At 39.9% G+C, this 17,131-nt stretch overlaps 1 protein-coding gene across 2 annotated transcripts in view; it reads left to right on the top strand.

The window, feature by feature from the left end:
* The window catches only part of LOC110053599 (uncharacterized), a 35,178-nt gene that overhangs the window by 12,143 nt on the left and 5,904 nt on the right, over nucleotides 1–17,131 (top strand). Inside the window, exons 3-12 of one of the 2 annotated variants that reach the window (XM_020759850.2) lie at nucleotides 409–469; nucleotides 595–672; nucleotides 9,768–9,857; nucleotides 11,433–11,498; nucleotides 12,021–12,077; nucleotides 12,723–12,836; nucleotides 12,957–13,074; nucleotides 13,611–15,970; nucleotides 16,403–16,445; nucleotides 16,634–16,996. In XM_020759850.2, coding sequence (XP_020615509.2) covers nucleotides 409–469; nucleotides 595–672; nucleotides 9,768–9,857; nucleotides 11,433–11,498; nucleotides 12,021–12,077; nucleotides 12,723–12,836; nucleotides 12,957–13,074; nucleotides 13,611–15,970; nucleotides 16,403–16,445; nucleotides 16,634–16,996 — 3,350 coding nt within the window. The remainder of the gene's footprint in view (nucleotides 1–408; nucleotides 470–594; nucleotides 673–9,767; nucleotides 9,858–11,432; nucleotides 11,499–12,020; nucleotides 12,078–12,722; nucleotides 12,837–12,956; nucleotides 13,075–13,610; nucleotides 15,971–16,402; nucleotides 16,446–16,633; nucleotides 16,997–17,131) is intronic. The other variant, XM_089272185.1, reaches the window with a different exon arrangement.

Here is a 17,131-nt window from a genome sequence, read left to right as displayed (position 1 = left end):
TAACACAACCCACCGGAAATTAGAACCCATACCCTGCTGCGAATTTCAGAATCGCATGAATCTCGTCATGCATATTGTGAAGTCATCCAGGTGAGGGTAGTTTTGAAAAGAACTGTTGTTGGTGACTGATGTTTTGACAACCTGAACAAGAATTATCTTCAGAGTCAAGTGAATAGCGTTCGTCAGTCAGTGGTGTTATAAATGGTCCGTTGAAAATGATTGGTCAGTTTAGCTATGAGGGTATTGGCTGAAAAATTCCTTGGGAAAATATCATGACGAAGGCTTGTGTACAATTACTTGGCTGTTTTTAGATGAATCTCAGGGTTCAATGGGTTAATATCATTTATATTATGTTAGAGGTGATAGATTTAATTTACATTTTAGATATAATGGTTTTGCGTGTTACAGGGACAGACCTAGCCGACCAAGCTTCCAAACTCTTATCAGGGCTTGCTACCGTGGTTCAATGGTAAGGAAACGCACTGAAAAAACGTTTGCCTCAGCATTTTCTCAGTTAAACATGCACCATTATTCACTCTGCCTTTGGTTAATGTCGTTGTTAAAAAAATGATATATTTATTATTTGTTGCTCAGGGATTCATGGTTATGTATGATATCACGCAGCATCAATCATTTCAAAACTTGAGCCTTTATATGGAGTATATTCAAGAGGCAAGTCCATTTACACTTTCTGTTGATTTATGTGAACAGTTTTCAAATTGTTGTATGTGGGAGGTTGCTTATTACTTTTATAATAATGAGTCATTAATTAAAAATTCATCCAGAATACAAAGTGTAAATGTGTAAACTTTTCATTTTCTATGGTCTTTCAATTATTAAACCACTCAGCATGTTAATTGTAACCTTAGATGTATTACATGAAAATTTTTGCAATTTTGCATTCACCATCCTGTCTGTCCCTAATTTCAAGTTTTTGTATCTTTACAAAGTATTAATTTTATTTCAACTTATTAAAATTAAAGATGAAAAATGCTTAACTTACTGCAAACGCTTATAGCGGAGCTTTCGAGCCGCCAAGCGGAGCCCCATACCCATATAGAAAAGAAAAGGAAACTCATGAATTGATTTTGGCATGGTTATCATGGCTAGCGGTATTGCTCGTGGGCGCGTACGAATGACGACGACGACGACGGAGTCGAGAAAGATGGCGGCCATAGTTCAGTTAAAAGGTTAACAGAGACATTCAGCCTTGATTTAAGCCTCCTTCTTTGATATTAGACATCCATGTTATGGTCAATTGACACCTGTCAAAACAAGGTATCCGCTGACCATATTGCGGGCTCAAGTTTTGAGCTCATCGAGATAACATGCTTTTTTTGAAGTCGACTGCTGACCAAGAGCTGTTTTTCTATTGAGACGTGGGCCCATGTTAGGTTAGCTTGTTGTAAACGGGGCCGGGTTGTTGAAACATACATGTAGTGCAGTCGTCACTGAAAAGGGCCTTAATACCAATGGTCCCTTGAGACTGTTTCAAACAGTTTCAACATGCTGTAGTGGAGAGGGTTCAGAAGTAGCAGGATAGGACTGGAATATTCATGTTGATTCCCTTTTGGAAACAAACACAGGATGATTAACAGTTTGGTCATGGGTAGGTTGGTTTTCAGTATAACAGGTGTAGAATGGTTATCAACTAGGTCAAGGCAGAGTTCTCCGTAAGTGAAATTCGCCGTCTAGTCGCCCTCGGCGCGCCGGCTACTTATATGAAATAAATGATGAAAAAATTTTATTTGTGACAATGTGAGCCTATCCGTCAATAAAATTAAGCATAAAAACAATATGTCTAATTTTCTCAACAGATACGTAGCGATTAAAAAATACAACTCTTATAGCTGTAAGATAAAAGAAATCTGAAATCATTCGGGCCGTGAGAATTGCCGCCAAAAAAGTGACGTGGGCACTGAGCCGTGACAGCAGCACCGAAATATTTGACAGCCGGGGTTAAGTTAAAGCTCAGTTTTTCCGCTGAAAATGAAGCGAAAAACCCACCAATCGCTGTTCAGTACCAGGGATAAATTGAAAAGAAAATAGAGATGGCACAAACGAAGGTCATAAGTTGTTTTCTTTCAAAAATATAATTGAAATTAGTTCTTTTATCTCCAGTGAATGTACGCGTAATTTAATTAGTTCTTTAAACACGACGACATGCAACCCAGTGCTTGGCTCGCACATGGAGGATTTTCGAGAACAAATAACTGCGAAGATTTCTTTCAACAAAAGAAACAAACTTTGCAAGATCTTACACAATCTTTAAACTCAGCTTCTATAAGATGTTTGTGTAAATATTGAAAATGAGATATAAAACTGACGAGCTTATCGAGTAGGGAAGTGTGAATAAATACATGCACTATTTCAAGGCTTCATTATAAAGCGAAACATTTGCAAAATATGTCAAGTTGAAGTTTGATTGTATTAATTTTATCACTTTTGAAATCATTAACGAAAAACCCAAACTAGCGCAAAGGTTCAAAACGTTGATGATGGTCCACACGCTTAATCAGAAAAAATTCTGAGCTTAAATCCGTGGGAAACTTCACCAAGTATTACAGGCTTGCACTTGCAACAGTTACCAATCACAAGCTTCATCACGTTCAATGAATTCCACCCCTAGCACTGTGTTAAAGCCAGTCAAAACTTGTCTTTTAACAAAATAAATGTCAAACTTCAATCTAGTACCTTCAGTGCCAGCAAAACTCTTTTCTCGTTTGGCTTTCTCATCTGCTTTTACACGCGTGATTGACCACAAAATGAGAACGTTTTTGACGTTTTTGATATTTTTTTCAAATTTGAAACCGATGACGATGATCAACTTGTTCAACTAACACAGTACATTACATGTATGTTTTTCTCGGTGAAATTGCTTTTCTTTAACAAAAGAACAAAACCACGATTGCTTAAAATACACTGAAATGCACTTTTTAAAACCCCAATTTCAAAATTTTCCTGGGCAGGCTCCCGGACCCCCCATTAAAAGGTTGCGGTCACCCCCCCCCCCCCTTCCACGTGGCTCCGATAAAACCACTCCACGTCTTTTTATCGGCATTGTCCGCCGCCTACTCAAAGTTATTCTCCCTCTACTTCAAATTTTCGGGAGAACCCTGCAAGGGCAGATTCGTAATGCCGTAGTGCATACTGTTCCTTGTCCAGTCTTTATTACGTATGACAGTGGATGCTGTTCACATGTTTTCAGACCATTTTTGAGTTATATTTTTGTAAAAAAAATACCTCTTAGTCGGCGCGTCGGGTATGTTACGGGTCAATGGGTGAGTGAGTGAGAGATGTATGTATGTCACACCAATCAGATTGGATCTATTATGAACAGTCAATCAAATTTCTTGTTGTGAAGGTAAATAGTATGTGAGGAGATTTCATCCTGATACAGTTCAGAACGGCCATATTTATTCTTCTATAAAAGAGGAGGAATTATTCATGTATTGGGCTTACTTCAGCATCTTCTGAGGCGAGGATTTTGTGGGCGGGTTTGATAAACATTTGCAATTGGATAATCAGTCAAAGAAACATAGTGTTTGACATATAACTACGAGCATTCAATGAAGGGTGAGCTTTTCCCATTAGATAAAGTTTTCAATTAAATGAGTCTTAGCCGCTCTGCTACTAGGCTTAAGATTTGAATGATAAGAACAATTGTATTTTAGGGGAGCGGAATGCACTACTGGCAATTTGATGAGGTTGCGACCAGGTTCAAATCGTTTGCATGTTGTATTGAAACCTAAATATTGCTGCAGAGTTCGTAGTAAGTGTTCCGGGCGTGTAGTCAATGTCAGTATCCATTGACAAGTTTCACTGTGAAAAGCGAAGAGACTACAATTAATTTGGTCACAGAACAAAGAGATATTATTCTGTGACGATTTTACAATTATAATGGTTCTTGTTTACCACTGGAATGAAAAGATACGTTTGAAATGAAACTAAATCTTTTCTCTTCAATGTTATCAGGGTTTACGCTTTTTCACATTAATAGCCAGCACGAATTGCAGTAGAAGAAAAAGGAAATTGTTTTCGTTCATGATAGCTTTAGTGAGGTATATGAAGTCTTGGGCGTTTTATTAGTGCAGAGTGCACTATTGGGATGGTTATGACAGCTACCTGCCGCTAAGGAACTAAGGCACTATGACCCTGTTTGTTTAATTAATTAATTTCAATTAATTAATTAGTCTAGAGGCAAGGAAGTAGTGGGGGTAGTGTGGGAAAGGTACATGTATACTCTACGTAAAACACATTCCATCGCCGACACTTAGCTTTGAACATCGCAAAGCTATATATTTGTTTCAGGTAACCCCTTGCTCCCCTTGTGGTACGATTCTCCTTAGAACAAAACTAATTTGCCCTAAACGCATGCGTAGATTAGTTAGCGTACGTGGCTTCTATATTAGGTGAAGGATACATTGCATACGGAATCACGCACAAATGTTGAGTGGTTTTCCTTATGGTAGAGCTCAACATGTAAGACGCATGCGTTCTAGCATCGTTAGTGTTATACACAATCTTTCCACGCGGTATTTTATATATCATGTCATGTGACCAAGGACGGCAGTTATTTTTCAGGTAGCGCCAATTGTCCCTTTTTATTGCAAAAGTGAAACGTTGCTGTGGCTGCGTAGCTTTCAGAATTACACACAGGTCGGTTCAACAAATATCACCTGCTGTTTTCAATCTACAATAGTGTGCTTGGCAGGGTTCAAAAGTATTGCTTCTCCTTAGCGGCTTGTTTATTTCTTGCCTTAATTGTGTCTGTAAGAGAGACCAAAAAGTTCCCAAGTTAGTGGCTTTAATACTCCGCAAATTGTAAATTTGTAACAAAAGAAACCAGGAAAATGCTCAAATATTGCTGCAGACGCCGTGGCACCTAATGAAAGCGCAAATTAATTTAATCAGTCTTTGAGGAGACTCATTCATATCGGCCAAGTAGCGCTGTTTATCTTCAATACTTTTCGTTGAAACGCTTCTCAGCCATCAATATCGTTGTGTGTTAATTTTGAATTGTTTTATTGTTAACAACAAAGGTGGCAACAGAAAAAGAGAGTGGTATTTCGTGACTATCTGATAATTAAATTTGTTCTTGTTCATCGGTAAAAATTTGCATTTTTAGTAAAACAACATCGTTTCTGTTCCGTTTCTTCATCACTACATCAGATATTTAACTTTCATTTATCTCCAAAAAACAAGGACATCTTCCGTATGTTTTGAGAAAACAAGGGTTTCATATTACATGCCTTTGCGAGGAAAACAAAAGTATCAAGTTACAAAGTTGGCGTGAAGAGCTAAATTGTCACGTTTGCTGCTTCAGCGTATTATTGAATTTAAAATGAACGAGAATCAACGTAAAACACCAGTAGTAATTAATTTGTGCGTAATTTTTGGACCTTGAATGAAAATACAACCTTGAAACATACACACTGCAAAGGGGAAAAGCCGTAGCAGACTACCAAGGTAGCCACAAACCGGAAGTGAACCGAGCAGGGGTGAGTACTTATGGGACTACCGTACCAGAGCTATCAATTGCGCTCTACACTATCTAAGATTGTCTCACTAATTGTATTAAACACAAGGACTTTGTTAATTGAAAAATAAAGACTGACGTGTATGTTGCCAGTTTGTGATTTTTAGTCCGGTTTGGAGCGGAGTGTGACAGTTAGATACATACATTGGGTTGTTTTAGAGTGCATAATGTTCAGTGTAATGGTGGCTAGTTATGAACGAGATGAGTCTTGAGTTTTGAAGCAGTTCATAAGTTAGTAGTATGCAAATGGCACAAGATATTTTTATTTTTAGTTACAAAGGGTAACTTGATACTTTTGTTTTTCACAAGGAGTAAATTCAATTAGAGCTGACAAATCGTCACCACTTGTTCCCACGAGATGTTTGCTATTTTTAGTTACAAATGGTAACTTGACACTTCTGTTTTTCACAAGGGAGTAAATTCAATTAGAGCTGACGAATCTTCACCACTTGTTCCCATGAAATGTTTGAACAAACAAAACAAGATATTGCTATTTTTAGTTACAAATAGTAACTTAATACTTGTTTTTGAGTTATTGTTTTGGTAAAAAAAATACCTCTTAGTCGGCGCGTCGGGTATGTTATGGACGGTCAATGGATGAGTGAGTGAGTGAGAGATGTATGTATGTCACACCAATCAGATTGGATCTACTATAAACAGCCAATAAATTTCTTGTTGTAAAGGTAAATGGTATGTGAGAAGATTTGATCCCGACACAGTTTAGAACGGCCATATTTATTCTTGTATAAAAGAGGAGGAAGTATTCATATATTAAGCTTACTTCGACATTTTCTGTGGGTTAGGCTAAGGATTTTAGTTACGAACGAGATGAGCCTTGAGGTTTGAAACAGTTCGTGAGTTAGTAGTATGCAAATGCAACGAAATATTTTTATTTTTAGTTACAAAGGTAACTTGATACTTTTGTTTTTCACAAGGAGTAAATTCAATTAGAGATCACGAATCGTCGCTTCTAGTTCTTAGGACATGTTTTAGAGGAGACGAGACTATTTAGATTTGAAACAGTTCTAACGTTTACAATAGTAAGTGAAGGTGACGATTGTTTTGTTCTTGTTGTATGCAAATATAACGAGATATTTTTATTTTTTAGTCACAAAGGGTAATTTGGCACTCTTGTTTTTCACAAGGGAGTAAATTCAATTAGAGCTGACGAATCGTCATCAGTCTTTCCCACGAGATGTTTGTTATCTTTAGTTACAAATGGTAACTTAACACTTTTGTTTTTTATATGGGAGTAAATTCAATTAGAGCTGACAAGTTATCGGCTATTGTTCCCAGGATATTAAACAAAAAAAGCTTTCATTTCAGGACGGTGTTTACGTCTCTGCAGTAGCAGTTTATTTTTATTTGATGAGCATTTTATGACATTCTTTTCAGTCCGATATTTTTAAAGGTAAAAAGTATCAAAACGGCTCAAATGTTCTTTGAAGACTGCGTGACACCAAGTTAAATTGCAATTTAATTAAATCAGACTTTCATTGTGTCAGAGAGGTTTTTTTTCTCTTTGTTTCTATTTTCGGTGAAGTAGTGCTGTTGTGTTGTGTTGTGTAAAAAGGGTAAACTTACGACTCGTATAAAATGCGAAAAGGTCTCTTAACTTGAGTATTTTGGAGCAAAAATTACTCTTGGGGGTTGGAAGGGCTATGTGATCGGTGAGTGAGGGAGTTATGCATGTGCACGTGTCACACCAATCACAGTGTGGGTTTTATCAAAGAACGAATCAAGAAAAAAAATAAGATGGTATCTACATTAATTTGGAAACGTGTCAGATTACTGTAGTTTGTTCAGTCAAACATTTTATGGCTTACTATTTAGCTATCGTACCATTACCGATGTAATATCGTATGTACATCATAAATTCCCAGTTTCTTTCTTGCTGTACATCGCAACCAAAAAAGCTTTACAAATTAACTAAATCATCACTGTAAACAGCTCCATGAATGCTCCTATCTCCGAGACTTCACAAAAAAAACTCTTGCGCGCCTTGCGTGCCTATGTTATAAAGGAGTGGGCCTGTAACCGAGAAGAGCAAGGTGTGAGTCTTCATTCTTCTTTAACATTCCCTCTAGACTGCTCTTTTAGCCTCTCCACATCCCTTAATTATGGTACGTGGGGGAACTTATTGTGTAGGCGAATCCAACCTGTGAGTCTTCATTCTTCTTTAACATTCCCTCTAACTGCTCTTTTAGCCTCTCCACGTCCCTTAATTGTGATACTTGGGGGAACTTATTGTGTGGGCGAATCCAACCTGTGAGTCTTCATTCTTCTTTAACATTCCCTGTAAACTGCTCTTTTAGCCTCTCCACATCCCTTAATTGTGGTACTTGGGGGAACTTATTGTGTGGGCGAATCCAACCTGTGAGTCTTCATTCTTCTTTAACATTCCCTGTAAACTGCTCTTTTAGCCTCTCCACATCCCTTAATTGTGGTACTTGGGGGAACTTATTGTGTGGGCGAATCCATAACTGCCTGCAAACATCTGAAAGGATAGAGCATTAAACTGTGGTCATGCAGTTGTCTGATACCACTGATACCACAACATGTTGGATTCCATTAGTTACAAATAATTCTTTACAAGTTGTCACGGCATTCTTTCTCTGTTACAAATAACTCTTAACGATTTAAGTTGTGACGGCAGTCTCCGCCTTTGGGTTGTGGAAACGTTTAAATCTGCTCATGTTGAGTATTAATCCACTGCTATGCAATAAATTTGTCCATCATACTCCAATAGATACGTGCCTACTCCCTACCATTGGCATGTTGGAAAGGAGGAAAGCGTCAGGGGTTTCTGGACCTCTTGCTGTTCCTTGGTGTTCAATAACTGTATAAAGTCCAGGCCATCCTGGGCCAGTATCTTCTGACTTGAACGCATTCCTTGTCACCCTTTCGGGCTCTTTTGATCTCTGGGAAGCGTTTCTCACTTGGAGGAAGATTATTGGTTCAGTTACATGTAAAGCTTTCAACTTCTTCAGCAATTCGTTAGGCGCAAATATGCGAGTGCGCAAAAGTGCGTCAGCCGATGTTTGACGTTTCCCTGGGACGTGTATGTCTTCTGGACTGTATCTCGTCATCTGAAGACAGAACTCCAGTATCCGAGGTAGCAACTTTGACAGGTCAGTTGTAGTCAGAAGTGGTCCAAGTGATTTTGGTCTGTTTCTAAGGTGAACCTGAGCCTCAGAATGTACTCTTTTCCTTGTTCGGACGCCAAGGTTGAGAAGAGTGCTTCTTTCTCAGTTACAAAATAGTTCTCTTCGGAATCACTTAGAGATCTGGAGATGTAGCAGTCGAGTCCGGTTGATTGAGGTGCGGCTGGGGTCATTATGACATTATGAGCAAGAAATTCAGATGACATGAAGATCTCTTCTAGTTGTTGAACGGCATTCTGTTGAGCTTTTTCCCAGTACCGCCTGGTTTCCTGGTAGAGCAGCTGACGCAAGGGCACGTTGAGAAGAGTGAATTTCCCCCAACTGGTTCACTATCCCCATCCCCACCATCCCCAAGAATCGTTTGATGACACTGCAAGGAACCCGAAACTGATCAATGGTCTTCATTTCCCATGGACCCTTTGTGCACACTTATAGAAAATCCCTCGGGACAAGGTGGGAACCAACAACATACTCGACCCACATATGGCACAGGGCCGGAATTGAACTTGAGCCACATTGACGTAAGGCGAGTGCTCTCACCAACGCTTTATCCCTGCTTCCCCCATATGAGAACTCGTCCACTCGTCCATGGGGGTTTGGAACAGGAAAAATAACACAGTGAACTAGGACCTTGTTCCGCGTGCAAAGAAAGTCCTGTCAAGTAGCCTGGAGCTAGTGGATTCTGTGTTTTACCTGCCCAGCCAATGGATGAATGTAGTTTCTTGAGAAAAATTTTCAGGAAATTGTAATTGCAGGAGTTCTCTTAGAAAGACGTTTCTTGGGAGCTAGTGAGCATGACTTTGGGCTAGTCATCATAGTTATAGCTTTCCCAAAGGACAAGCTAGAAAGCTGGTTTTCTTTGCATTCTGCTTGTCGGGGCATTGAGCCATTTTCGTTCTTGGCCTTGGGCAACAATTCCTCAGGTACCCCCAACCAACACATCAGCACTTACCTCCTGGAATAAGTGTCCACACTCATAACTCATGCAGTAATAAAATAATTTGGACTCTTGGTTCGGATTAGTTTCTTTGTTAACTAACACTAGCGTGTCTCATTTTATTCAGCATGCAGATCCAGGTTTTGTGAGAATGTTAATTGGGACCAATTGTCACCGAGAAAACAGCCGGGTTGTTCCAAGGGAAGCTGCATTACAGGTACAAATTGCTTACGTGTACGTGTTCTCTAATATTTGGGTTTATCGATTTAAACAGTCCTAGCACTGTTACGTTACTCCCTGAGTCTATTGAAGTACAAATGTATTTCCAGTGGCTGGCCTAGCACTTCATTTTATCATTGAAATTAATTTCCTGGGCAGACTCTTTTTCTCAGCTTCCCCAACAACCCATTCAGGTAGTGGGCAAGTCTAGTAAATTTACAGTCCTCTGGAATTTTCAAGCCTTTACCCCTCCTCTGTTCAGCTTCAGTGGCGACGTAGTAAGCAAGGAAGGCAGTTGAACACTTTTAGGTGTTCAACTATCTTAAAAGATAGTTCGATGGGTACACGTCCTACAGTATTTTTTATTCACTAACCTTCCACAGCCAGACCCTCCCCAATGTGAACTGTTACATCCTTGAAGTCTGCATGAAGTCCACTGACATTCGACTCGGTGTCGCCATTGCTATTTGAGGTGTAAGCTTCAATACAACAGATAATGAATCCAAACTTGAAATTGCCTCTGCAAGGTACCAAGATGGCGTATCGAGAACAACAGAGGCTGCTGGCTATAACGATGCCGGTTTCTGATCGGAAAGTAATCGCAATTAATTGCAAAGAAGCAAACCCTTGTGCTTTTAGACTCTCTCAGCACATCCAAAGACAAACACGGCAAAGTTGCAAATGGAAGAGGCGTGAACAAGTGTTTGGTAGTAAAATGGAACAAAAACAGATGCAAAATTTTTAGAAGAAATGGCCCCCAACAAGCATAACAAAAACACGGGTAGTGCTAGGGCTGCAAGACAATAAGAGAAAATGATTGGTGGAAATCAAAGCATAACAAAAAGTATCCTTTAGTCGCTAACCACCTAGTTGCTAAGTTCAAGCTGTGAAGAGCAACGGGAAGCAAAGTCCCAAAGATATGGTTTAGGAAAACAATGGAACCGAAAATTAGAACCTGCAACGACAAACGGGAAGTTGAGAAATTCAGAGCCAGCAACAACTGGTTCCAGAGGTTCAAACCCGGGCACAACATTGTGCTTTGGCGCAGGAGTAATATAACAGAAGAATCTGGAAATAACAGGAGGGTAGCCATCCAAGCATTTCACGGGAATCCTCTCTGTATATAAAGTAGGAACGATTTTATCTTAGGTCTCGAGACATTAAGACAGGCCTTGCGGAAGCTGTCATGAATCCATTCCCAGTTTACTTGTGAATAATAATAAGTAACAGAACATAACCAGGCCTCAGTGGTTCGAAGGCTGGATATATATAACGCTATCCACTGCGTGTAAATAGCTTTCGTGTGTCAACAAGACAAAGCATGTTATCCGATGAATAGCGATTTATCCGGTGGATAGCTTTATCCATCTTTCGAACAACCCAGGCCAGAATTTTTTTTGTTCTCTCTCCCGCCCCCCCCCCCCCCCCCCAACCCTTTCTTCCTAAACCCTCTGGAATTTAGGGCATAGCGTCGAAATTTCAATGACCTTTCTTAGGATGGCTATGGGTATTTTCTCGAACTGCACATTGTAATACAATTTCTTATATTTCTTGTTTTGCTACTGTGTTGCAGTTTGCGACAGTGCATAGAATCAGATTCATGGAAGTTAGTGCTGAGAAATACATTAATATAGACGAGGTAGGTTTGAACCTACAGCCACTATTTGAGCGATTTTATTTCGAAATGTATTCCAAAGTTTGTCCTTTTCTTCTCACGATTGTTTACACGGCCCCTATCTTCCGGCTGGAAACGGAACCCAAATGTTGAACCTGGGTGAATTTTAGTTGTAATAAGGGAGGTTAAAGGAATTCTACTCACATTTTAAGAAGATAGAAGCAGTTGTTGGAACATTTCTCTAGTTTGTTTGATCACTGTAAAATATAGACCCAGACTAACCTCAGATACTGCGACCAAAAACTAACCTTTGCCTACGTTGTAACCCTGTCCATAAGACTGCTAACCATTTTTATGTTACCCCTATCCCCGAAAAACAGTCTGTAGTCTTCATTGTGAAACAGCTTTTCAGTAGCTCTCTCTCACACTCACAAAGTCAAGTTAAAATTGAACCTAGATAAACCTGCAATTAAAAAAAATTATCTATTAAATCTATTAGCCCATCTTTAAATCTTTAATGTGAAATGTCAGGTTTTTTGTCGGCAGGCGTTTTACACTCTTACAAGGGACCTCCTTGCAGAATTGCTACAGAGGCAACAGTTGGTAATATATTTTTAATTTTTAACTTTCAAACAGAGAACCTTCCTTTATAAGTTACCAAACGAAAATAAGGATTGTTGTTGTAATATTCAGGATGTCCTTCCTCCAATCTTAATGTATAATTTGTTACGTAAGACTTTCACTTCTTTCATTTATAGTAGCCCAAAGGGACGAGCCACAACGGTTGTGGCTCCTTTAAGACAGCCCTTACTTTCTGATACGTAAACATTGAACGCCCCCCAGTTGAGGTTAATATTTTACCCCTGAGAAGGATTACTTTCTCTTTTAGTCGAGGCAGCATTTTGTGTTATCTCTCATGAAGAAGTCTTATTAATAATAGCAATTTGATATCACAATGCTAAGCTAGCGTGTGAAACATTCGCATTTTTTGCGAAGGAGGGCAAAGAAAGGTCTGAAGCAGGTATCAAAACGGGCGTGGGCGGCTTGCGCGCGAGGATCCACGCTTTCGGCACTCCGCATCTCACGAAAACGAAAGCTGAAAACCGACCTACGCTGTTCTGGTGTTCAAGGGACTCAGTGCTTTCAGGAATAATCAGAAAAATATAAAAGTTACTTTTGCTTTCGGTGTTTTCGTTACCCCCCGTTACTTTTTAATTCTGTAGTATTCAGAGAATTGCTATCTTTTAGGAACAGCCACAACTGTCAGCGGGGCCAAAAATCCAAGACACGCAGCAACCTAAACAGTCCAAAGGTTTCTTCTCTTCCGTAAGAAAGTTTCTAGGAAGACTGGGCATGAAAAGTGTATGTCTTACTTTGATTTGGACATAAGTGGTTATTTTTTGGAAATTAATGGTAGTAATTGGTAGCAGCTATGCTATTCTGGTTATATCAAAGATTGTTTTTGTCTTTTTTTTCAATTAGGAGCAGACGAATTCTCAGCCATTACCACCATTACCACTAGTACCACCCCCATCACCACCACCATTACTATGGGGGTCAGATGAATTCAACCTTGTGACACAGGACGCCACTGACAAAGGTACTTCCTGACATACTGCCTTACCTTATCGATCCTGCTAAGGCATACTTTTCCTTCATGAGTTATTGCTAGGTACATTCTAGTTTGTTTTGCGGGGCAGTTTGTTTCTTAGCGACAGTACGTATTGAGATTTCACTTAGTGAAAATGTTACTCTGCGTAATGGTATCGATAAACATAAGTCTTACATTGGCCTCCTAGTCAATTAAGTTGGTCTGGTAGGTCAAACGTTTCACGGAAAATCAAACATACTTTAATTAGGAGAAATTCCGGTTACCAGTAGATATTTGAAGAGTCTTTCACTATCACAACTCTTCGTACGGAAAATAAGTGGACATATGATTGCATACGACCAACAAACAGCCATACATTATTCACTTACATTTGTTCGAACATTTGACTCTATATGTACGGTTGCACATGTCAATCACACAGTCACACGGAACCACAATAGCCCATCCTCTTTCCCTCTATTTCTAGACACCCTAGTTGGACTTTTTCTCTTCTTGTTTTTTTTTTTTTTTTTTTTTTCATAAAGCACCTCCAGAGATTCTTGCAAGAGGATCCTTGGCCTTGAGATTGTACAACAATGCTCTTAGTGAAGGAAAAACTTGTGTCAAGAGGGTGCCAGTAATGTTGATTGGACAGGATCGATCAGGAAAGACCAGTTTAAAGAAGTCATTGAGGGGGCTGGTTTTCAACCCGGATGAAGACAGCACTGTTGGAATAGATGTTGATCCTTCACATTTCAAAGTGTCAACTGAGGTGTGGAAAGCGGGGAAGAAGGATCAACAATCTTCTGCTGCTGCCATTTCCTATGAGCACCATGCGGCCCAGTTGATTTTTGGTAGGTTGATGGGGGAGGAACAAGCACTTGAGGAAAGAGCTACGGATCCCATCCTGTTTGAAAGTGTTTCTTCAACCATGGGTCATAGTTTTGCTTCCGGCGAAAATCAAGAGCCTGACGAAAGACGTTTGGAGCCCGTCCAGACTGGAAGTAATCTTCTGGCTAGGGGAAACTCATTAGAATCAAGTCCTGGATTACCTTCCCAATTTCCAAAAACTTCAAATGTCAGTTACCCTGATTTCGAGCCACCAGACGCAGGCGGAGATGATGTGCCTAATCCAAGTGAATTGTACAAAGAGGACGCGTCAATCGTACCAGAAGAGATAGCGACCTTGGTTGAAAGATTGCTTCACGAGGCAAAGACGGTAGATGACGACAAAGACGTTTATTCTGTTTTGTGGGATTTTGGTGGACAATCAGTTTACTATGTCACCCACCCACTCTTTCTTACATCAAGGGCGATTTACCTTCTAGTATATGATCTCAGTAGAAACCCACATGACAAAGCCAATCCCCTTGTAAGGCAAGGAATGTTCAAAAAAATTGAAGACAACTTTAGTCTGAAAACCAATTTGGACTATCTCGATTTTTGGATGACTTCTGTTGCTTCCCTAGCGTGTCAGAGTGGACAACAACCAGTAAGTTCTAATTCGGTGGTAATACCAGCCGCACTTCCTCCTGTGTTCTTGGTGTGTACTCATTCTGATGAACCATATGGTGGTGAGGATCCTTGTACAGTAGCCAATGAGATCTTTCATTTTCTACAAAACAAGCCGTACAGTGCCCATCTATTCGAGCATGTCTTTATTGTGGATAACACAAAGTCTGGTGGGAAATCTGAGTGTCCTGAAGTATCACGTTTGCGGCAGAATGTGCTTGCCGTTGGAAAGGATCTACCACAGATGAATGAAGCCATTCCGATCAAGTGGCTGCAATTCGAGAAAGCCCTTCAAGTAACGAGGGAACGACACGAATGGATTACTCTTGAAAGAGCAAAGGAAATTGCATCTAAAGTGTGCAGAATTGATGATGATCAAGAGATTGTGACATTGCTGAACTTTTTGCATGATCAGAGGATTTTGATTCATTTTGATGATACTCCTGAATTGAACAAATTAGTTGTTTTGGATCCTCAGTGGTTGATTGATGTGTTCAAGAAGGTGATAACTGTCAAGCCATACGATCATGAAGAAAGAGAATTTAAAGACCTTTGGCAGAAACTTGAGCAAACAGGAATCCTGGAGGAAAAACTCTTGGAACATGTTTGGGGTGCTTTGTTGAACCAGGAAGAAACATCTGATAGCCTGATCGCAATCATGGAGAAATTCAGCTTGATGTGTCTGTGGCCTTCATCAGACGCTTCATGTGGCAAGCAGTATCTAGTGCCATCCATGCTAATGTCGCATCCACCTCAGGGTATCATGAAACTTTTAGAATCTGCACAAATCCCCTCTCTTTTTCTGAAATTTGCATCTTGTCAAATTCCCCCCAGCTTTTTTCCACGCCTGGTGCTGCAATTTTTTCAGTGGTGCATTGACGAATTTCCAGGCGCAGTTGACCCCCAATTGCACCACAACTTTGCCCGGTTTTACATCTCTCAAGATGTATGTTGCTCTGTAGTCCTTCTGTGTCACCCATCCTCAATTGAGGTGGTCTTTCTCAGTGAAAATCACGCTCTTGGTGAAGGTTCACAATCGAATTTGAGCCTTGTCGATGAAAGCCAGCGCACCTTTGAAGTGACTGCGGCCCGTGCTGTGCGTAGGCAATTAGTATTGTTGCTTGACTGCATGAAGAAAGAATCCTGTTGGTCAAGCAACATCAGATATGAAGTGTGTTTTCTCTGCCCAGCCTGCTCCCGCGGAGGTTCGGTTACTTACTGTCAAACTCATCGTGCGCAGGGTTGTAGCCAGCAGGAATGTCTTCACTTCTGGCCCGAGTCAGACTTGTGCAACGTTCCACAAACCGTGACTTGCCGCAAGTCGGCTGATGCCATGGAAACCAGGGTTCAAGTGAAACAGTTTGCGCCTTGGTTTATAATTCCAAATAAAAAGGTAAATACGTTTTACAGTTTCTAGAGGTAGGGCGATTAACAAATTTTATCTAATTTTATTTATTTTATCAATTGTAAAGCGCATTTGATCATGTACGTCAGGGAAAATTGCGCTATATAATTATTATTAAATTAAAAGTTCCCTTTTCGAAGATTATGTACAATCTTTTGTGCCGCTGAAGTATGTCAGCATAACCATACCGTCATTGTGATACCAAAAAAAGACACTGTCGTTATTAACCTTGAGCTCGCAGTTTTGTCTCTTTAGTTACAAGGGAAGAGTAGAATAATTATTCCAAATAAATCGTGTTGAGTATAATATGTTAACATCTGGTTTGTATATATAACAGATAAAGGTTGTATAGACCTTTCTTTATTTAAGCGACGAAACTGCAAGCTATATTCATTCCTTTTTGCTATTTTTGCACAACAGCAAAGGACACTTGCGGAGGGGAGACCTGTCTCGATGGTGAAAGGTAATCTTTGATTTTGGCTCAGTGTTTCTTTTATGTATACCTTAACGTTAAACTGTTCCTTTTCATTTTTTTCACTCGGTTATCATTATAACCATTCCTTCTTCCTCTTAGTTTTTGAGATTTATTTTTATTTGCAATCCACGAAGAGGAGATAAATAAAGGGCAGGCTCTCTCCGTACCTTTTACAGCTCAAGGTTCAACATCACAACTATGCGATTCACAAGACGTCGTAGTTCGACTACAAGAAGATCTGCAGTTGAAACAGACCTCTTTAGAAAATCCAGAGCCAGATTCACAGGGTATAGAAACAAGTGAGGGACAGGCCCTTGCCGTATCTTCTTCCGTTGAAGTTGCTCTTTTGTCACAATCGTGTGATGCGCAACAGGTCGTGAATCGACTTCAAGAGGACCTGCAGTTGGACCAATCCTGTCTGGAACATCCAGAGCCAGAAACTAAAAGGATGATCCGTTGTCTGGCACGAAAAGCTAAATGTTCAAGTAGGCTTGATGTAGTTAAACGTTTGAGGGAAGTGACACCAGCTGGGACTACAGGTACTTTTTGAACTGATGCATAATGGTCAAGGTTAAACGGAGATAGGTTCCCAACTCATACATCATGTTTTTAAAAGTATGGCATGCAAGGTGCTATAAACTTGCTTTATCTTGCAAGAGAAAGAAGAGGAAAAA

Source organism: Orbicella faveolata, unplaced genomic scaffold (genome assembly GCF_042242905.1).
Source record: "Orbicella faveolata isolate gen_17 unplaced genomic scaffold, um_ofav_v1 contig_1, whole genome shotgun sequence".
Classification (NCBI taxonomy): domain Eukaryota; kingdom Metazoa; phylum Cnidaria; class Anthozoa; order Scleractinia; family Merulinidae; genus Orbicella; species Orbicella faveolata.
The sequence above is the reverse complement of the archived record's forward strand: the minus strand, read 5'-3'. Positions and strand labels throughout refer to the sequence as shown.